Source organism: Rhinolophus ferrumequinum, chromosome 11 (assembly GCF_004115265.2).
Source record: "Rhinolophus ferrumequinum isolate MPI-CBG mRhiFer1 chromosome 11, mRhiFer1_v1.p, whole genome shotgun sequence".
In the NCBI taxonomy this organism is placed as follows: Eukaryota; Metazoa; Chordata; class Mammalia; order Chiroptera; family Rhinolophidae; genus Rhinolophus; species Rhinolophus ferrumequinum.
Genome location: NC_046294.1, coordinates 56,336,398 through 56,359,016, shown reverse-complemented (window position 1 = coordinate 56,359,016; position 22,619 = coordinate 56,336,398). Strand labels below are relative to the sequence as shown.

Genomic DNA, 22,619 nt, shown 5'->3' with positions numbered 1-22,619 from the left:
CAGGGTGGGGCTGAGGCACTGCTAAGCACCGGAGTGTCCAGAAAACGGCTCATTTTTTCTATTAGCACTTCAAGCTTATCTCCTATCAGAGAACTTACCAGATACTAATTGTTTACCAGATCATGAGTTTCTTGAGGAAAGGGGCTCAGCTTTCATCTTTGAGTTCCCAGCGCCTAATATAGTACCTGGCATGTAGTAAGCATATAATGAATCCTTATTAAATAAAAGCGAGTTTCACATTTAACTCTAAATAGTAAATTTTTATTGACCTCTCTTCTTATCCTCAGATGCTCCTGGGTTAAATGCTTCTCTATCACGATTCCGTAGCAACGTAAATGTTTGTAATAACCATTTGAAACCTCTTTCACTGTATTTGCTGCATTGTAGGGAAATTGTCGCTTACCTGTCTGTCTTCCCAGTAGACTAGAATCTTTTCACATCAGTGTTCCCATAGCTTGGTATCGCAAACTTAGCACAGTAATTGGCCTAATACACAGCAGGCATCTTCTGAGCTAAGCTGAACAATTAAAAAAGACTTTAAGTTTTGGTTTGCAAAAGCTTTATTTCTGAATGTACATGTGTTTTTAACAAACATTTTCATCAAGGGAAATTAACAATATTACTAAAGTACAATCAACAATATAGAATAAAGTGTCAAATGATCTGCATCAGAGTATTCTGGATAAAACACTGAGAAAAATAATGGCTATACAAACATTTAAAAAGGCACAAATAGCACCTCTTTTCTATTTGTGTCTCTTCAAGTGTTCAAAATGGGTTCCATGCCAGTGGAGGACAAAGTTTCCGCACAGACTTAACTGTAAAAGTTCAGCAATTGGGTTCTGGTGACTTTTTATGAAAACAACTCAGGAGACCAAGCGCTTTTAGTTTCAGGCACTGAAGGTGGCCAATTTTCTGAAAATGGAAGGCAACATTTGACTTCTGAACAAGAATCAAGTCCTAAAACAGACTCTTTGGAAATCCAGCCTGAATTTGTACTACTATAGTTAGGAGTTTCCTGTTTTGTAACTACTGCTGAAAGCATATTCTTTAAATTTAACTCTTGAACTAAATGTTTATCAGTTCTTTCTTGGACATATTTCGGTTTCTTTCTCGGTAACTCTTTTTGATCAGGAGTCCAGGCAGCAGGGCATTTCCTTAGACCCATGGTTTGCAATCTGAACATATCTGAAAGAAATACTTTTTTTGTGGTAGGAGGGACCCATTCATCAATGTCAGATTCAAGGCACTCGGCAACAGGACAGTTGTTGAAAACCTCTGGTTGTGCAATATCAGATATAATAGGGCTTCTGGATTTCTGGCTGGATGTTTTTTTATTTTTTGGACAGCTGGAGGTGGCTTGCTGTGCCTCATTTTCAAACGAAATCTTTGTTTCTTTATAGTTAACATCAAGATCTAAATAGAAGGCAGGTAGTTTCTTGAAAGCTCCTTTCATCCCATGAATTCTTGTTTGGTGGAATCCTGCAACTGGAGTTGACTGTGAACATGGAACAAAATCTTGGCTATCTTCAAAATCATTTTCTAAATCTGACTGAAAATGAGGTGGAGAAGAGTATGTTTTTGGGTACATAGTGGCAGACATGTTTTGCAAGGATAATTTTTGTGAAGATTGTCTGGAGCTTTCAGAAAGTGATCTCGGTGAAAAATCAGATTTTGTATGATTTTTTGCCAAAGACTTTCCCCATTGTAACAAAATATCCTGTGATATTTTGGTTATTTCTGTTGCAACATCCATTTCTTTACCACTATCATCAAAGAGATCCGCAGAAGCATTGTAGCTCCCTTCATGATCAGAATAGTTCTGTGTTAAATTATTGTTATTGGTATGTCCATAAGGCATTTCTTTTAATGCATCTGTACTTCTATTTGGACTACTGCAAAGAGCTTCTAAGGGATATGTAAGTTTCCTGCAAATTGTAAGACTGTCATCTTGGTTCTTTGGCCACCTACTATATTGTTTATTTTCTAAGTTGCAAAGGTCAGAAACATCATTATACCTCCAAGAACACAGAGTTGTCAACTTACTACTCATTTCTGAAAGTGATTTTACTCCACATCCATCAAAATATTTGATATCGAGACAAGAATGGTCACTCTCTGGATTATTGTGCTTACGTAAAACTTCAGGCCTATGCGGTGGAATTCTGGTAGACTTCCTAAGAGTAGCTCTTGTTCCTGAGCCTTTTGAAGATGGAAAGAGAGCTGACAGATACGCGTTTGGCAGGAAACAGTCAGAAATATCTCTTTCATGACTACTTATAGAGATCGCCTCTGCTGTGTTACCTGGTTGGGACTTCTTCAGAACATTAGGAGTTGGATTTGCTTCACAGGTGTAAAGGCAGTCATCTTTGCCAGAGTTTGCTTTGACTGTTTCTTGTGATGATCTTAAAGCTATCGGTGGTGTATACAAGGCTCCAGTAGTTCTCGAGGGAATCACAGATATCCCACTGTGGTCTGCATGTAATTTATCGATGTCATTATCCAGATGACATTTCCTACTGCTGGCCTCTGTCTGGGTTATAGCAATCTCACTTTCAATAGCAGCCAGAAACTTGTTCAAGCTTTCAGAGAATGGCAGATCATCCCACATCTCGGGGTCACAATCCTGGGAATCACCAGCTACCTCTTCAAGTCTGAGTGATGAAGGTGGACAATATATAGGTCTCTCCTCAAGGCTCGGGGGGGTACTGACATTGTGATGCTGGTGATGTGTTCGCTCATACTGGAAATACCTATTTTTATTGTCTACTGCACTGTGGAAGGATTTTGTATTACTTGGCTCAAGGACCTTTTGCATTTTCAAAGGGAATAAATTAGAGCCAGTAACTCCAATTTCATGGTGAACTACATTTGGCTGATTAGCTTGTAAGCCAAGCTCTTGATCCAACTTTGGTGCTGTGCTCTTTGCATCCATATATGAAACGAGGCTCCACGGACGCTGAATGACTTCATGGGAGCTACTGGAACCAGTGGCCTCTGCAAAGGAGATGCACTTTCTGTTCTGGTGAAGAGTATCAGTGGCCTGGCTTTGTTCTGAAGCTGAAAAATTATCATCATCTGTTAGTTTTGAAACAATGGAAGTGAGTTCAAGTGATGGCTGCCAGAATCTAACAAAATTATCTCTGCTGTGGGACTCAAAAAAACAAGAACTGCTGTCAGGGCAACATATGCTGCTGAGATCAGTACTTGAGTATTCTAAAGCAGGTAAGTGGCTATTAGGTGTCTGGGAGCCATTGTGAAGTTTCCTGAAATCAGAAAGCTGCAAGAGCTGATGGAAACAGTCAATGACAGTGAGGCCTGCAACAGCCGGGTCTGGTAGAACAATCTGGAACGCTACTAGCGCTTTAACTTCTCTCTTGAGGCCAGGGCACTGCTGTAAGAAGTTATTGGAATTTGAACCTTGCCCAGCTTGGTTTTCAAAATTCTGTGAAAGAAGAAAATGAATTTAAATGAGAATAAAATTTCGTTTCTTTGACTCGAATGTGAAACAGAGATTTAAAAGGTTAAAACAGATACAACTATAACCCCTCCCCCATTATTTCAATTCCTCTATAGTGTTATAGGCAGAGTAGTATGAGAAGTAAGCCTTGGAGTAGAGACTTGTCTTCAAATCTTGGTTCTAACATTTACTAGTGTTGTGACTTTGGACAAGTTAAGATTAAATAAGTCTTGGTTTTCTCATTTATAAAATAAAGATAAAAATGTAGTATTATTGTATTTGCAATAACACCTGGAAAACTGTGGTGCTTAGCCAATAGCAGTTGCTCAATAAATGGTAGCTGCTATTATAGTTCTCATTAGCTTCCATAAACTTTGAGTGTTTAATGGAATGGTTTCATCTGTTTAAAAAAAAAAAGGCAGACAAAGAAAAAGAACCATCTAAGATTTTAACAAAGGAAAGCTCCGTACCTCCTGGCTTTTCCTTTCCTTTGGGTTTTTCCTACTGTACAGTTGTGAGTGCTCTATTCCTGTTTTTAAAACCCTGATTTCAATGTGGACAAAATTTCCATTTGTTCCCTTTGCATAGATGAGACAGAAAATGATTACTCTTTCAGAATCAGTACGTAATCAGTAAGCTTCTTCTGCAGTCACTTTTACAGTTATTTAGGACCATCCTTCCTAACCTACTCTTAGTTATCAATATGCAGATACTTTGCCTTCAGTGGTAGTTTCCTCCTTCTCCTTTTACAGATGATAGAATTCAAAAGGTAAGGATTTGCAGAAAGTTTTACATGGAAGCTGAACAAAGTTTGGAGAGTAAAATAAACACAAAATAGCAAAACAAATATTTAACATTTCTGAATTTATAAAATTTAAAGCTCTCAAAGCATTTGAACTAGGCTCTTCTAACTTTTGAAAGAGGAAGTTGTCACACAGTATTTAACAGATCAGCTAAAGCCTATTTTCGTACAGTGGAAAGTGCTTCTACAGGCTCTCACATTTATGACTCCCAAAAACTAGAGGAGTCAAATCATTTCATTACAACGGACATATTAACAGAATACAAAAAAGAAAGCTAGTCGCAATTACCGTCACTCCAAAAATGAAGCTCTGTCCAACAAAGCAAGTTTCAACTGCTTTAGTTAGTAGGTTCTGAGTTGCGTCACTGCTCAGTGTTTCTGGAATTTCATTAGGATCCTGAATGTATCTTGATTGAAAAGAAAATAGAAAATATGAAGAAATAAGCTTTGAAATTTTAACTTGCATAAACTCAGAAGATATAAACAATTAGTTTGAATATGCAGCATTAACCTTTCTGAGTTACATCTTTTTAAAAAAAGTGACTGGAAGAGCTAGGCATTTTGTGCCCCACATCCTAAAAGACAAAAACAATAGCTCAAGAGTAAATAAGGTAGAAGCCTGCCTAGTAATCAGACCCAGCAATTATTGTAAAAGTAGCAGTGGGAGTAGTGGTGGGATCTCTAGCACCTTCTTCTCAAAGCTGAGGGAAAGCCTTTCCTCTTCCCTGGCAATCATGGCTGTCCCTCTGCTGTCCCTTACTTCAAATGAGTTTGCTCTCCACTGTGAGGAGATTGAGAGATTTCTTCTGTCAAGTGATTAGGGGAGAAGAGTAGAAGACTGGGGGAGAGAAAGAGCTTCAATTGCTTACACTGTGGGTGCCAAAAAAAATGTATTCACATGACTATTCATCTTTTGTTATCAGTATATATTGAGCATTCCAATTTTAATAGTTTTTTCCTTTCTTAAAATGTCTATACATTTTTTTTGGCACCCTCTGTATATATCCTTGCATTCTAAGGACAACATCACAGGTCAAACTAGCCGGTCAAGTTGCAATTCAAGTGAGAAAAATGACAAAATTTCCACTTTTGATATGCAAATATTCCCACAGATGGCTTCTTCTGCCTCAAGGGACTTCTGCCTTAGTCACTTGAGTGCTAAACCTCAATTTGGATAATCCTTCCGTTTGAAACAATTTTACTTTGTAATTCTGTATTTCTCTAACTTGGATTCGAGTTTTATAATTTAATATTTTAATTACAGCTTAGCTGTCCTGAATAAAAGGAGCCTGGTTTAACATCATCACAATATGTATTCAGGAAATAAACATCTTTGTTTTTCCGATTATCTTTTAAAGGAAATGATGATCTGAGGTTGAGTGATCATTTTTTTTACTAAGTGCATATTACCTTAAAAACACATTATCTTCAAATTCTATTAATATACTAAAGGAGGAGCCAGGAAAAAGAATGCTTTAAATATTCTTACCTGTGCAAATCGGTGGCTGTAAGACCAAAGAATGCATCTAAGCATCTTCCAAATATAGTAATGCCAAATAATTTGTTTGATTCTGCAACTTTTATGGAAAGTTTATATCTGTAACTGGCATTTTCAACTTTACCAGTAGAGCCACATTTTGGACAATTAGACCTGCAAAAGTCGGGGGCGGGGGAATAGAAATGTTCACTAATTTTTTTTCGTATGATGAAAAACAAATCTGAAAAGTAAAAATATTTTGTGTTCAAATGTTCCTATACAACTTACATTCTTCTTAAACATTTCAGATCAATCTCTTTGAATATCTCTATTCATAACAGATGCCTTCACTGATTTAAATTAAGTAGCACCAAATTGACAGGAAAGTGAAGGAAAACTGTGTAGGGGGGAGGTGAAGAGGGAGAGATATTCTTATGTTCTTATTGGGTAGCTAAATCACCATTAACAAATTGAAGCATAGTCTGGGGTTGGGGGGGGTACAGACCAAATATGAAATGAGCAACACATCAACAGAAGACCTGAAAATTAATGTCTATCTTCTATTAAGAGAATAATGAATAATCTTGAAACATTTAATAAATATTTATACACAGAGTACCCAGTTACAGTCTCACCATTATAAGAATAACTTTCTTTAATTCACTGGAATATGCTGAGAATTTATCATATTACAAAAAATTGGGAACAAGACATCTTATTTAACTTGTTTTTAGGGTAATGTATAATTATGGTCAATGGCTTTCTTGTCAAAAACTATGTAACAAGTATAACTTTACTGTCATTTACTAACTGTCTGGTCTTGGAGCAATTACCAAATCCCTTAAACCTTGATTTCCTCATCTGTAAAATCCAGGGTGGAAGAAGGATAAAAGGAGACTAAATGAAAAGATAAACCAAGAATCTATTGCAGATATTGCCAAATTAATAGTATTAGTCTGCTTCTCTCTCATTATATTAAATACTATGATTATTGTCACTTCTACCATTTCTCTCCTTTCTAGTTATTTGCAATAGTATCTTATAACTCTGATATCCATCTCACATTCTTAATTTAGCAAACTGATCACTTAAAACATCTTATGATAATGGTTAATCTTAGGACTTTTTTTTCTGTTGCTAATAATCTAGCTTTAAAGAGTGGCAAAATGCAAATAGAAAATAATGTTAGTTTTATAAATTTGATTGCTGACAGATAGCCACTAGGGGGAGCCTAAACTCCATAGATTCCAAGGTGACTATTTTGAACAAAGGTTAATCCTTCAAAAAAGAAGTTACTGATTCAGAATTAGATCTGTCCTAATTATTATTATTTGCTACAGAGGATGGATCTGTGTCAACCCATTCATATAATCTTACCCAAATCTGCTAGAGTTTGTGCTGTAGTTTGGCAATAAAGTGAAGGTATTAATAATTGACTTACTAGGGGATAAAACCTCAATAGCACCAAGCTTTAGTGAAATCAATTATTTAAAATATATATTAAATTATTAAATACCTATTCTTTAAAAGTTATATATTCATAATGCATTCAGGCCTAATGTAAAATCTTAGCAAATCTTAGCGCAATTAACATGCATCAGTATTTTACAGTTTACTGTTTGCAACATATATTCTTTCATTCTGGTAGGTAAACAAGGCCATTTATTCCCATTTACATCTGGGGCAATTGAAGTGAACTTTTGCTCAAAGTGACAAAGTTAGTGAATGTTATGACCCAAATCCAAGGCTTTGGATTCCAGCTACTAGTTGTTTTCCTGTATAATGTCTTATGAAACTAGAAGAACAATATAGTTAATAATGAACTACCTTGTAAATAGTGTCAATGATAGCCTAACAAAAGGTAAATCTAATATTAATGCATAATACACACTAAATTACATATACTTTTATATACTATATATAATAAAGATATTTATGTATATAGTTTCCTCTAATCCTTTGGGAATAAGGCTGTGCTGAAAGAAACAAATATTAGTATGGAGAAACATAGATCAGAGCTTGAATTTTAATATGCATACAAGTCATTGGGCATCTTGTTAAAATGAAGGTTCTGATTCATTAAGTCTGGGTCAAGGCCTAAGATTCTGCATTTCTTTTTTTTTCCCCCTACCCCCCCACACCCCCGTTCAAGCTGCTGTTTCTCAGTCTAGTTGTGTAGGACACAGATCCCTGGCCCATGCTGGTATTATGAACCTTGCGCTCTCCCTGGCTGAGGCAGTTGGTCCCTGGTTGGCCGCTCACAGCAGCTCTCGCTGGCTGCGCCACTCTTCCTGGCCCCCAGCCGCTGGTAGCAGCACACAGCAGCAGGTGGCAGCTCAGCTCCAGGGAGAGCTCTTCACAATCTTAGCTGTAGAGGGCCAGTGAGAGCTGTTGTTCACAATCTTAGCTGTAGAGGGCGCAGCTCACTGGCCCATGTAGGAATCCAACCAGCGACCTTGGCTTAAGGAGCACCGGTTCCAACTACCTGAGCCACCAGGCCGGCCCAGATTCTGCATTTCTAGTAAGCAAACAGGTGATGCAGAGGTAGCTGTTCCTCAGACCACACTTTGGGAAGCAAGGGTAGAAAAAACACACAAATCACAGTCCTATTTAACTTCTAGAAGCACCGCGATTTCCAAAACGTTGTTTATTATGAAATAGCAGTTTTCAAACTTTTTTGGTCTCAGGACCCTTTATATTCTCAAAACTTATTGAGAATGCCAAAGAGCTTTTGTTTATGTGTGTAATATGTATCTATATTTTAAATCGAAAGAGAAATGAAAGTGAGAAATTAAAATTGAAAAATCTAAAAAGTATTAATTCATTAAAAATAACAGACCCATTGCAAGGTTAACAAAAAGAACATAACTTTATGAAAAATAACCATGTGTTCCAAAATAAAATTAGTGATAAGAGAGTGGCATTGTTTCACATTTTGCAAATCTCTTTAATATCTGGTTTAATAAAAACAGCTGGATTCTCATATCTCCTTTTCTGTTCAATGTGTTGTTATATCACATACCGTGTTTCCCCGAAAATAAGACCTAGCTGGACAATCAGTTCTAATGTGTCTTTTGGAGCAAAAATTAATATAAGACCTGGTAATATTTTACCATAATATAAAACTGGGTCTTATAATATAATATAATATAATATAATATAATATAATATAATATAATGTAATACCGGGTCTTATATTAATTTTTGCTCCAAAAGACGCATTGGAGCTGATTGTCCGGCTAGGTCTTATTTTCGGAGAAACAGGGTATGTAGTCTCTCAAAAAAACTCTGCTATGCATTCAGAGAATTAGAGTGAAGGGAGAAAAATGCCTTGGAATTATTATGAAAATTGTTTTGATCTCAAAAAGCCTCTGAATGGATCTGCTTGAAATAATACCTGCAATTTGCTACCTTTTTTGTTTGATACCAGTTAAAATAGTAAGTTTCATTCATGTATTTTTCTATATTAGTGTACTTATAGATATCTCAGAAGTAGAATCGATGAGATTAGTGGTCCTCAGTGTTTGCTTGGTCTTGAAACTCTGAAAATCTGATGAAAGGAATAGACTCACTCCCTCTCCCAGAAAAATGCATACATAACCAGATAACACAGTAATTTATATATTTTAAGAACTGGAGGATTCATACACACCTATAGTCTATCCACAGACCCCAAGTTAAGAATACATAGACTAGATGATTACATAATGTCCTTTCCAAATTTATAGCCCCAGATTAAACTGAATGTATATAATTTAAGGAAAAATATTTTTAAAACTGTATCTTTAAGGCTTTACATAAAACTTCTCTCAAAGGAGAAAACTATGATTTATGTTTGGAAATTTAATTTGACTTGTTTAAGTAAATGACAAACTCTTTGGGTGGGTGTGAGGGGTGAGCAGGGTAGAGGACAGGTAGTCTCTGAGCTATGATTCACATCTAAGCCAGGAAAAGAAAGTTCTTAGTGCCAGAGACAGATTTGTAGACTAAAGGGACTATGGGTCCCATTAAGTACTTAGAAGAGCAATTTACATCTGTTTGGGCTGGGTAGATAGCTTATCTGGATAAATAAAATCCCCTCCCTTACTCATAATTTTTGGGCGAGTACACACACACACACACACAGACACACACACACACCAGGGGTACCAAAAAATGTATACACATGACTTGTATTCATCTTTTGTTACTAGTATATATTGAATATTTCAATTTTAATAGTTTTTTTCCTTTCTTAAAATGTGTATACATTTTTTGGCACCCTCTGTATATATACATGTGTATATATATATATATATATATAATATATTATATATATATTTATATATATAATTATATATATAATATATTATATATATAATTATATATATATAATTTCATCCTTCATATGAAAAATTATATTCATATACGAGCATGTACATATATAAGTATACACACACTTATGTATGTGAATACAATAATCTTCTCACATGAAGGACCAAACTAACTTTCTATACTTGTATTTTTTATATTTCTATGTCTATATCTTTATCTATGTCATGGAACCTGTTCAAATGAAATCTTGGAACCCTAATACCAGGATGAGACTGGAGCTCTTGTTGAAACTAAAGTTGGGGCCCCAGAGCCCATCCTACTTGTCAGCACCATCCACTATTCTTTCTCTAATCCGAATCTCCCTCTAGAAGCAAGGGGACCTAAGGCTCTGCAGAATGTAATTTGAAAACTACCATTGCTCTGAATCTTGGAGGTTAAAAAAAGGAAAAAAGTTAACCCCATGAAACACAAAAAAACTATTATGGTTGTTATCGCTAAGGATTTGGGGTTCAAAGAAAAACTTTAGGTAGCAGTCTTTTGCTCTTTAGTGTCTCTAAACTCTTTTGCAAAGGCTGGAGAGTGGAATTCCTGTCATAAACTTGTTGTGCTGTAGCAGTGAGGAAATGAAAGTGAGGAGTTTCTGACTCCTCCATTGGCTTACAACTGATTTATATTTCTTCTCATGCTTACAGGCTTTACTTTTACCTTTTGGAGAGTAGGATTATCCGAGAGTAGCACTTTTGACATGCAGGATATATAAAACTTGAACTCTGGAGACCAAGAACTGAGGCAAGAAGAAATTTTCTTCTTTTATTCATGTGTTCACACCGTGGCCTGCAAAACAAAATAGTCACTGGGGTGAATGGTGAATCTTTAATTGTAGGTACATAATTCATTTCTTAGGAAAACCTCTTAAACCTACACTGCAAAGCCGATAGATGTCTTTTGTATAGTGTCAATGGATTGGAAAACTAATTTTCTTTTTCTGCTTAATTAAAAGTATTAATAGAAAGAATAAATTTTAAAACATAGTTCAAACTTTCTGCTTCTGAATAAGTACGCCATCTCAGTAATTCAGGGAAGCTGTCATTTAGCTTCTTTTATATCTTTATAAGAAAAGCTATACAGAATTTTTTTCTACCATTAACAGGAACTTAAATGACTTTTTAAGAACCTAAATTGGGCAGCCAGTTTGCTCAGTGGTTAGAGCGCGGTGCTCAAGATACCAAGGTTGCCGGTTTGATTCCCACATGGGCCGGTGAGCTGCGCTCTCCACAAGTAGATTGAAAACAACTTGACTTGGAACTGAGCTGCGTCCCCCACAACTAGATTGAAAACAATGACTTGTCATGGAGCTGATTGGTCCTGGAAAAACATAGTTCCCCAATTAAAAAAAAACATGAAACACTAAATTGGTGGGAAATGGTCCTTTTTAGCTGAAAAAATAATTTTATTAGATCTCAGTGTGCACATTTTTACACAGCTTGAAGAGAAAAAAAGGCAATTCCTATTTTGCAAACAGAAAAAGCAAAATGTTATATGGGGAAGGAGAGTTCAAAGTGCTTTAAGATGCTTGTATAAAACATATCAGAGAAGTAAAACAATAAAATAGCAATGTTCTACTCCTTTATACTTTTTAAAAAATGTCAAGTGTTGGTTTATCTACCAAAATTAAAAAAAAACGATTTAGCTTATTTACAGCATAAAATAAATGTCTCTGTACGTGGTCAAGATAAAGTTATATCAATAATTTTTCATTTATAAATACATGGAAAAACCTTTCAATTTTTGAAAATAAGTGGAACTGTTTCTGAGCCAGGCATCTGCAAATTTTTACAAATTGGAAGTCATCAGTTTAAAAATCATAATATAATCTTTTAGGTATAGCTTTTCATAGGATAATCAGAAATTTAGAAACGTGATGACAATGGAAGGGAGATTTTAAAGTGCTACTAATCCTGTCCAACAATCAAAATAACATTTCTGTAAAAATAAAATCTTGCCCCCTAAGGCATTAAGATGGAAACATGCAAAGATGAAAGATAAACAAATTTATATAAATCACTGACCTACATTATCAAAGGGAGAATAGAAAAAAAATTAATTCTGCCTAATTCTTTGTTGTTATCCTTATTTTGCGATCCTGAAACATACACGACTAGTTACGGTTCTACCAAAAGCAGTTATGTATTCCTAGATTTGGTTTTTATGTTAGGCCATATGACAATCTCCAAGGACAAAGAAGAGTACGGGATATAGGATACAAGTGGAAGGCAGAAAGAGTCACAGAACACTGTCATTATTAATGAAAAAGGGCAATAGGGCAAAGCTCCCTCCTTAAAATGTCATCTCTTACCTGCTTAAAATCCTGCTATTTTGGATGAAGCCTCAATTCCTTACAATGGCCTATGAGGCCCTCGGCCATCTAGCTCCATCTCCTTGACCTCACCTTGTACCATTCCCCCCTTAATCATTGCAAGCCATGCTAACCTTCTGTCTGTTCCTCAAACACACCAAACAATTTCTCTTTTCAAGATTCTGTGCTTACCTTTCTTTTCGCCTAGAACGTTCTTCCCTTAGTTCATCAAATAGAGGGCTCATTCTCATCCTTCAATCTTTAATGTTACCCCTCAGAGAGCCCCACTTTATCTCAAGTAGACCTTAGTTACCATGACATCATCCGTTTTATTCCTTCAGGGCACTTATGCTTGCGATATAAGCAATGATGAAAATGCATATATCCTACATATGCATTTGCTTACTTATTTTTGTTTCTTCTACCCCCACTAGTCAGAAAGTTTCACGAGATCTGATCTATCTTGTACTCTACTATATATATCCCCAGTACACAGCACATAGTAAATTGTCAATAAATATTCAATGAATAAATGAAAAACTATAAGCAGAATCTGGCAATTTAAGCAACTTTTGTAACAGAGTAGCTATATGTTATATAATAGTATTTTCCTCCCTTTTCACTTAAAACCCTCTTCAAAAAGCCTTTCTCTATTAACCTAAAGGATGGCTTTTTTTCCCTACATCTTATACTACTGTACTTCTACAGCCTTACCATTCATTTTGTCTGCTCTGTTCTATTTTTTACTTGGTTTTACTCTCCCTAATGCCTTTTCTCTTAATTCTCTCATCCTTGTTCTTTATGTGCTAGTAATTTATGCTAGAGAACACAAAAAAGCAATCTGAGTTGTGTTCCTTCTTCCCTTCCCCACCCCCAAACACTCCTTTGCCACAATATGTTTCACATTTCTTTGCTTTTTTTACTCTTTCCTGTCTAAAATGTTCTCCTCCTGGCTAAAGCCTATTCTTCTTTAAGATCCTCTCAGGGGTGTTCTTCTCCAGGAAGTTTTCCCAGGTTTAGTTAAGTGATCCTACTTTCCAATTTATCACTTACCATATTATGTTAAACTTATCTATTTAATATGTGTTTTTCTGGAACCAGAGTTAAGATCGTGAATCATCTTTTTATATCTCCAGTGCCAAGCTAAAAAATTGTCAATCTGAACATCAGCTATTAATTTTCTTCTTGATTGTCAGCTTTCCTTTTTTTAAGCCAGTTCTGCCACATACTATTAAAACACAATTTTACCAAATCAAAAAATAACTTTCTATGTGTACATACATTAGAGTACATAGAGTAGTTTCATATATAGCACCTTATTTAAAACTTAATTCTTATTTACATTTTAACCTCATTTCCAAATTTTTTCTTAATTGTGGTCATATGAGCAGAGGTTATCTTATTTAGGGCTCTAAAATAAAAACTTATATTGTACCACAACTATGTCAGCATTCATCAAATCATATTCTTTACAAAATTTTTATCAAATTCAAACTTTAGTAAATGGATTAAACATGTAAGATGACTAAGACACTGCAAAATGTTATGGGGAAATTTGAAAAATAAGACACATCCTGTTCTGAAATGTTTACTGTCTAATTGGGCAGACAACTTACCAATGAATGAAAAACAGATAAGCAGAAATATTTGAGGTTAATTTAGAAATTAATTGTGCAAGCACGAATTGCTCTGTTTTTAAAGGAAAGTTGGTTAAATTGTCTTTATTTAAGGGTTTATTGCCCTCTAGTGGATCAAATAAATATGTCTAGAAAATTACAACAATGGCAAATTTGTGAATTGAAATGAAAAAGGTCATTAAACTATTTTTACTATTTGTGTTTCACCTGGTACACCCCAGCAAATTACAAAAAGACTTCCCATTCATTGTCTGGTGGACAAAAATGCAATGATGTCCTTTCAGGCAGTTACTGTTAGTTATTCTCTTTGCTGTTTTCATTGTACTTTATACTTGTCATGTAGTTTGTTTTGTCTCTACTGCGTGAACTTGCAGTACAGTGGATCCATGTTTGATGGATAACTGAATGAAGCATCAGGAATGAGTAAATACTAAAGTTAGGAAAACATGATGATGGACAAAATAAACAAGGTCCCTACCAGGTCACCATACTGTAAATCTAATGCAAGAGACATATTAAACCAATAATTATACAAAAAGTTTAACTGAAATTGTGGTAAATTCTATAAAGGAAATGAACATAACACCATGAGAAAATATAAGGGGACTGATCTATGGAAGAGGATAGTTAGGAAAATATATAACCTTTTCTTGAAAAGTATTTTGTCAGAGTTGTCAGATTAAAGGTAATTTTTATTTCATTATATATTATACTTAAAATATTTTCTAAAAGAAGTACTTTTATAATTAGAAAAATAAAGAAAATAATAGTAAAAATACTAGGGGGGGAACTTAGCAATAACATATAAGGACAACCTTGGGTCCTCTCAATCTCTCACACATAAAAATAGAAACAAGGGATTTGAGATGGAGACAGAGGGAGAAAAGTATGTTAGCGTAGGTATTGATGGGAAATAATTAGGGCTTCAGATTTTGTTTTGAAGGCCCAAGGATTGCTCAAGTCAATGTCCAAGAATGAAGACTCTGATACTTACACTTCTGTGGGGTGTAGGTAGACACATTACAGTATATTTTTAATTTAACACGGAATAATATGGAATACTTGCTTTCTCTCTTTCTAATCCAGCCATATGGAGAGCTAAACTAAGAGCAATGATGTTTTAGTAATTTGCCATGGAAAATTAACATCAGAGGGAAGGGATACATTTTAAGGCCATATTTTCTTTTGGGTATATCTACATGTTAAGCCAAATTATAAAGAAAGTTGCTTGGAAAGGGTTGTCAGCTGAATCAACGATTTAATGATAATATAGCTGATGCATCCTTTTAACACTAGAGATTGTTTTGTCAGTGGATCCATATACATAAGCTCACTGAATACCATTGAAATGATTTACTAACTTGAATATGAAAATTCTAGAAAAGGAAGAGAGGCAGGGAGTAGATAATTAAATAAACGGAAAACAAAGAGACAAAACTTCTTTTGTTTGGAGAACTATCGGTGAAAAATATTTTTAAAACATTACCCAGGAAAACCTTTTTTGAGTACAACACGCAGTTTGTCCACTACATTTTAATGGGTAAAGCACTATTCTAAGGATAGGGAAGGGGACAGGATTATAGATAGAAAACACAGGCGCTTGTGTTCAAGGAATTTATAATCTATTGGCTAAGACAATATATAATTGCCAATGAAGTGACACAAAGGTACACATATACTCGTATTTGCAAGCTCCAGACTTCCATATCTTTACTTACCTGAGAGCCAAATGTATTTGGATGACTCATAGACATTGTAAGGTTTAATAGGTAAAAAACCTGAATTTTTAGTTCCCTCTCAAACCTCCTTATTGCAATTTTCTCCATTTCAGGAAACGGCACTACTTTCCAACCAGTAACTCAGGCAAGACAGCCAGGAGTAATCCTTCACTCCTGTTTCTCTCAAGTCCCACATTATACCCATCAGTAAATGCTTGAGTCCATTTGTATATCTCAAAACCATCACTCACACTCTCCACCTCCCCTCCCCCACCATATTCTGCCACCACCTTAACCACAACCACCATAATCTCCTGCTGATGTTGCTGCATTAGCCTCCTAACTTCCTTTCTAAGTGATGTAGTCCCTGCCTCTCTCTCCAGAGACATCTCATATACAACTGTTCTTTCTGAATATACTCCAGCAACATTGGATGCCAAGCTCTTTCCTGCCTCAGGGACTTTGCACAACTCATTCACTCTGGAATGTTCTTCCTTTCCTGTTGCATGCCTGGATCATTCTCATCGCGTAGGCCTCAATTTAAGTGTCAACTTCTCAGAGAGGCCTTTCCAGACCAACCTAACTCAAGTTATTCTTCTTAAGTCCACCCATAAAAGGTTTAAATTCCAACAGGCCAGGAATCTATCATGTTAACGATTGTAATCCCAGTACCTAGCAGCTCTTGGTACAGAGGAAGGAAACACTTAAAAATTAACTGCAGAATGAATAACTAACTAGGTGCCTTGTGACCCCAATCTTGCAGGGTCAGAAAACGCTGCCTGAGTTAAAAAAATTCATAAACTGAGTAAAAAGTAGCCAGTTTGGAGAGGGGGTTAGAAGACATCTAGAGGTGAGGGAGAATGGTGCATTTGAGGAACTCAAAAAGACATTCTGTATGGCTGGAGCCTAGGGCTAGAATGATGAAAAACAAAGCTGGAGAGGTAGGCAAAGGCCAGACAAGAAAGGCCCTGTAAATCATGTTAAGGAGATTGGGTGTTATTCTGAAGAACAATGGGAGCGACTGAAAGGTTTTAAGTAGGGGGTGCCACGACCAGATTTGAGCTTTATCAGCCTGACAATGTGGAGACTGGCTTGGGAGGTAACAAGATTGAGAACAAGCTGGGAGGCTACTGTCATTGTTATGTAGCACTCACGATGCTGAACCAAAGTACTGACATCAAAAGTATGGTATGACTAGCTAGATGTGAGAGAAAAGGAAGGAATATAGAACACATTCAAGTTTCTCGTTTGAGCACACCGCTCAGTTGATCACTCTTCCCCCTGGGCCATCAAAGCAAGTTTGCAAAAGTACCCTTTGAGCACGCATTACTTTCGGCAGAGCAGCCAGCTGGTTACGTACCTCAAAAGCTCGATTTCCAGTTCCAGACGCTCATCCGTGTCCAGCTCGGTGGCACAGTAAATGCTCAATAAACGCGCTTTGAGCGATTGCAACGGCACTAAAATTAAAAATGACTGACCTTTCCACACTCTACCCTCATGACCGCCCTTTTACAGAAGAGACTGACTCCTGAAAAAAATAACAAAGAGTGCTCTAAGTCTCATTCATAATGACGTTAAAGGCTCCGTTAGGAGTCTCCGGCCCTTTCCCTCCCCGAGAACCTCTACCCGCAGCTCCTCACCTGAAGCAGAAGGCCAGGAACCTGCCCGGACAACGCTCAGTAACGCAAGCCCGCAGAACTCAGCAGCAAAACAAGCGCCCTCCAATCGAATCTCCCGCGTCCCCTTCCGCCGGAAGTGACGCATGGGCCGTGGTTCCTCAGAGCCAATCAGAAGAAGGCGCCGCCGAGGGTGGAGAGTAACCTCGGCATCTTGTGAGCTTTCGGGAACGACCATTTTCGTCAAACTGGGTGTAGATACAGGTTTGACAAAAGTTCTTCCCCGACTGGTCGAGCAGTAGTACAGTCTGTAAAGTAGGTTTGGAGGCCAAGCTGAGCTGGCTGAGCGTAGGGATCCCGGGAATGGGTGGGGGCTGGGGGAACGCCCCTCCGACGGGTTCAGCCGGGTGGCTGGAAGGAGGAGTGGGAGCTGGTGAAGGGCGTTGGCGGAGCCGTGAAAACGCAAGGGGGTTCTGCCGGAGGGGGATGGCACAGCACGGGGACGGGGGCAGCAGGAGGCGGCGGCGGGAGAAAGAAAGGAGGGAGTTCACCTCACCCAGAGCGGGCTGCGCGGTGCTGGGAAAAGAGGGGGCGTTCCCTGGAAGAAAGGACCTGAACCAAGCTGGATTCCGAGGCTCCGTGGTCCCCTGGTGACTTTCGTTAATGGATGGGTTGTGTGGGCAACACGGAGGTTTGGGGTGACCCCACGGACAGAGTTCCTTTGGAGGTGGTTAGGCTTACATAATGGAGGTGGGGTGCAAGGAGCCAGATAGAGCAGTCCGTGAAGCCTTTTCTGGGTGACCCAGTGCAAGTCCCCACACCTGTCCTAGCCTGTTTTCTCCTCTATAAATGGGAATAACATCATACACGACGCACAAGATTGCTGTTAAATGAGATGATGTGTGTGCCACTATGCCTAGTGGTATAGTGACATGTAATGAACGATCAATAAATTGTGGTGGTAGCTATTATTACCATTATATGGGATTTGCGGAGGGCAAGGGGTGTGGCGATGGAAGTAAGGAGACGGGGTAGATTTTGGCGGTGATGATAAAGGCGGGAATACTGGGTGACCAGGCGGAAAGGGGGACTTGGTGGGCGATACATATAATTGAAGATGGGATTCAGCGGTCAGGTAGGATGGGGCCCTGAGATAATAAAGGTAGATTTGGAGCGTGAGCGAAATGAAGGTGGACTCTAAAGTGGGGATGGCAAGAGAGGGAGATGAAATGTGGCAGCGTCCTCCGGGACGGGGGAGGTGTGGCTCGGGTGCCCTGGGTTTGGGCAGTGCTGTTGAAGGGCGGGATGACTTTGGGTTTCCCCGGGGAGGAGCTTGTTTGAGGCGGGGTCCCGCTGTGACTGCCTGCTTCAGCGGGTCTGCCTCCCCACCCGCAGTGCAGCCGAGAGCCCGAGCCATGGGGCGCCTCTCCCTCCTGTTCCTGGCTTTCCTGACGCCCGGGGCTGCCATCCCGGTACCGCCGGCTCTAAGGGCCTTTAGCAAGCTTCACATGTCAACTAGCTTCACATCCCACTCCGCTATAGATATGAAGTACACGACTCACTACATCGAACAGAAGGTAAGGCTGGGGGGTTGAGGGGAGCATGGGGTTTCACGGCCCCCCACCCAACCAACGGGATCCCAGGCACTGGAGTCTACCGGAATTTCACACCCCTGTTGCCTAAGACTTGTCCGATCTTTGGATCACCCTTTCCAGAGGATGGCCCCAAGTCTCAGTTCTGTTTAAAATTTCTCCTATTATTATCAATAATTTAATGTCAGTCCTGGTTCCATAGCCTTCTGTAATTTGCCACAATAGTCACTTCAAGAAGTTTTTCTGCTCCCAGAGGATGCCCTAATCCAAATTATCTTGCCCTCTCCCCAAATTCAAATTATTTAATGCCAACTCTGTCCCCTACTCCACTTTGACAGTCATCCTTTGTCCCAAAGCTGCCCACAAATACAAATTTTAGGTTTTACCCAATATTCAGCCTAAAGCGCCAGCCTTTCATCTCATGCTCAGCTCAAAGTTGATTTGGTAGCTCTTATATTAAGAATTTTTAACCTTCATTATTTTTTGTAAGACTGAACATAAATGTAGTCCTTGCCTGTAAGGGAAGTTATAGGAGTAGTCCCAAGCTTTGGGAGTGGGGGCGGGGTTTAGAATCTGTTCTTTGAAGCTTGCATTTAGAAATTTAAGGTAGGCTTGATGGCTTTGTACTTGACAGAGAGGCATGCGGTATTTCCTGGTAAGCCTGGATGGAAATGTACATATTGTGTGAATGACAATGATCCCTTACAGTTTTGTATTTCTGGGAGCCTATGTAAAGATAGGCAAAGATTTGGGAAAGGTTGACGTTAGGAAGAGTGCAGGAATCTGAGGTTTGGTTTAGGAGTCAGATATACCAGGATTCCATCCACTCTGCTAACTCTGTGACTTTGGGAAGGTTACAGAACTTCTCTGAACCCAGTTTCTAGATCTCCTGGGGATTTGGTAATGGTTAAATGAGAGCAGATGACATGTCGCTAGTAGAGTACCTGTCCTCCAGTAGGCACTTATTAAATTCGTGGTTACTGACCTATGTGAATTTTGAATAGGAGTTTGGGATAGAGGGGTGACGTTAACTTGTAGAATAATATATAAGAAATGGTTTTAACCCAGAAATTTACATTAGGGTTTATGAGGAAGAGAAACCATTTTAATTTTAGCAGAGGTGCCAGGAAGGAGGGGTCTTCTTCTCAGGCAACTCACTTAAATGAATTCTCTAGCCTACAGTTTCCTTATTTATAAATGTAGTGGCTTGGATAAGGACCAAAATGTTTCACACTGCACTGAGGAAAATTAAGGGCTCTTTGGGGAGACATCTCAGAGGGATGGTGGGTGAAGGCCCAAGTGGAGGCCAAGATAGGGTGTCCCAGTATCCCCTCTCTCCCTGACCTCTTTCAGCCTGAGCTTTATGCTTTCATCTTTTTCATATACTGATTTTGTTTACAACTATTTGCAGGGTTCTATTGCTAAAGCAAAATTAAAGGGGGAACTACTGGAATGAGGAACTCTAAAATCCCTTTAGGAATGATGAGAAAGAAAACTGTCAGCAGAAAAATGGGGAATGAAAGGGCAGAAGAGACCGAATGATTCGTTAGCTCTTAATTAACGTTCCTTTATAGTAGATTCCTTTCTTGATCATTTCTTGACTTCACTCTTTAGGAATGTAATTTAAGGCAAGTTCTTTTTCCATTTTGGTGATTTGCAAAATCTGTTTGGCTTTACTCAGCCATCTCTTGCTCTCCGGCCTAAATATAAAATTTAGTTCATATATTAGGACACAGATTTCACTTACATATTTATTACCATAATAATCATTTTCCTTCCATCAACTCCAATTGAGTTTTATTTCATTTTTTTGAGAAAAATTTCCACATGTATTTATTGCATTAATAATGGTTATAGTAGTTGCCAGTTTATGGACCATAGATTTTTAGTTGCAACTGACTGTGTGTAAACTCAACTTTAATATTTTAGTTAGCACATGAAATACTCATGCCTTTTAATAATAAACATTACTATTATTATTTTAACTGTACGGCTCAGTTTTTATTCAAGGTTTAATTTTAATCAAACTTTATAATGATTTTCTTTATCTGTGGTTGTATCTGTCTAGCTGACCAAGCTATTTCCAGCTGTCCTTATATGTACATAAGCTCTATGAATGGTCTCAGTAAAAAGGCTTGGCCCATGGCCCTGTCCCTCCCCATTTTAGAAATCCTTCTTAACTCTGATTGTTTGCAAGATAAAGGTCAAACTCCTTGCCATTATTCCTCACTACATAACCCCAGCTGGCCTTTCCAGTTTCATATCCTGCCATAGCCTCTCTACCCCCCAACACATACATAGACTTTTAGCAACATGGAACATAGACTCAATTGAATTTTACTGTGTTAGAAATTCTGTCTGGTGCTCTGACTGCTAGCAACTCTGAATGAGTGATGTCCAGTGTCCTGTCCTCAATAGCCCTGCTCAGCTCCTGTAGATGCGTACCTAAGGCTTCTTTTATGGAGTCACTCCATCTCATATTTGCTCTTCCTCTTTTCCTGCTGTCTTCTATTTTTCCCAGCATTGTTGTCTTTTCCTAAGAACCATGCCTTCTCATGATGTGCCTGAAGTAGGACAGCTTTAGTTTTGTCATTTTTGCCTCCAGTGATGTTTCAGGCTTAATTTGCTCTAGGATCCACTTGTTTGTCTTTTTGGTGGTGCAGGATATTCATTAGAGCTCTCCTCCAGCACCATATTTCAAATGAATCAAGCTTTTTGTATCAGCCTGTTTTCTTCACTATCCAACTTTCGCATCTGTACATGTAATTGGGAATATGAGGAAGTGGATTATCTTACCTTGGTCTCTAGCACCCCACCTTTGTTCTTGGTACTCTTGCCTAATTCTTCCATTGTTGCCGCTCTTTTGAGTCTCAGCCTTCTCTTGATTTCTTGGCTGCAGTCTCCATTTGAATTGATGACTGAACCGAGGTAAGCAAAATCTTTACTAATTATTTTTTTTTCTTCTTTCAAAGTCTTCAAACGTTGATTTAGTAGCAATATTTTATTTCTTTATCCAAAATAACTGAATCAGGAGACCAAAGGTTAGTACATCACTTGGACACCTCAAGGCTCTGGGTACATATGTGACACTAGTGTTTGTAAAGGACTCCTTGGGATGTGTGGCTTGTAGTTACAGGGTTTCCGTGTTTCTCACTACCCTCCACCTCCCTTACTAGCCCCTCAAACTAAAATGTGAGTCCTGAGGGCTTTTTACTGAGTGATATAGTGGGAAAAGAGAAAGGGTCCTTTCAGGCTCTTATTTTCCTGAGTGGTGAAATTCAGAGCAATATCTCCTGTATTAGTCAGGGTTCTCTAGAGAAACAGAACCAATAGTGTGTGTGTGTGGGTGTGTGTCTCCACAGAGAGATATTGATTTATTTTAAGGAAATGGCTCATATGATTGTGACGGCTTGGTAAGTCCAAAATTTGCAGGGTAGGCCCACAGACAGGAGACCTAGGGAGTTTGAGTCCAAAGGCAAGTCTGCTTGCAGAATTCCTTTTTGCTTGGGACAGGTCAGTCCTTTGTGCTACTTACGCCTTCACCTGATTAGATGAGGCCCAACTGCATTCCTGCTTTACTCATAGTCCACTGATTTAAATGTGAATCCCATCCAAAAATCACCATCACAGAAACATGCAGAATAACA

The 22,619-nt window shown here is 38.2% G+C and overlaps 2 protein-coding genes across 6 annotated transcripts in view; one reads left to right on the top strand and one right to left on the bottom strand.

The window, feature by feature from the left end:
* Nucleotides 1-608: 608 nt before the first annotated feature.
* DDIAS (DNA damage induced apoptosis suppressor) lies at nucleotides 609-17,481 on the bottom strand. Its single transcript, XM_033121403.1, has 6 exons — nucleotides 17,405-17,481; nucleotides 17,125-17,292; nucleotides 10,759-10,887; nucleotides 5,752-5,913; nucleotides 4,552-4,669; nucleotides 609-3,445 (listed from the first exon to the last, which is right to left on the bottom strand). The coding sequence occupies exons 3-6, from the start codon at nucleotides 10,869-10,871 to the stop codon at nucleotides 854-856; spliced, it is 2,985 nt and encodes a 994-aa protein (XP_032977294.1). The 5' UTR covers nucleotides 10,872-10,887; nucleotides 17,125-17,292; nucleotides 17,405-17,481; the 3' UTR covers nucleotides 609-853.
* Nucleotides 17,482-17,538: 57 nt separating this feature from the next.
* The window catches only part of PRCP (prolylcarboxypeptidase), a 59,817-nt gene continuing 54,736 nt past the window's right edge, over nucleotides 17,539-22,619 (top strand). Inside the window, exons 1-2 of one of the 5 annotated variants that reach the window (XM_033121399.1) lie at nucleotides 17,539-17,644; nucleotides 18,776-18,957. In XM_033121399.1, coding sequence (XP_032977290.1) covers nucleotides 18,796-18,957 — 162 coding nt within the window. In that variant the 5' untranslated portion in view covers nucleotides 17,539-17,644; nucleotides 18,776-18,795. Of the gene's footprint in view, nucleotides 17,696-18,008; nucleotides 18,031-18,775; nucleotides 18,958-22,619 lie in introns of those variants that run through there. The other 4 variants (XM_033121397.1, XM_033121401.1, XM_033121402.1 and 1 more) reach the window with 4 other exon arrangements.

Excerpts from the sequence above, each read along its gene's own strand:
- DDIAS (XM_033121403.1), bottom strand. The coding sequence starts at position 10,871 with ATGAATAAAAGAAGAAAATTTCTTCTTGCCTCAGTTCTTGGTCTCCAG. Across the intron at positions 5,914-10,758 it reads ATAATCCTACTCTCCAAAAG|GTCTAATTGTCCAAAATGTG; the intron begins GTAAAAGTAAAG and ends CGACTTTTGCAG. Across the intron at positions 4,670-5,751 it reads ACAGCCACCGATTTGCACAG|ATACATTCAGGATCCTAATG; the intron begins GTAAGAATATTT and ends TTTTCAATCAAG.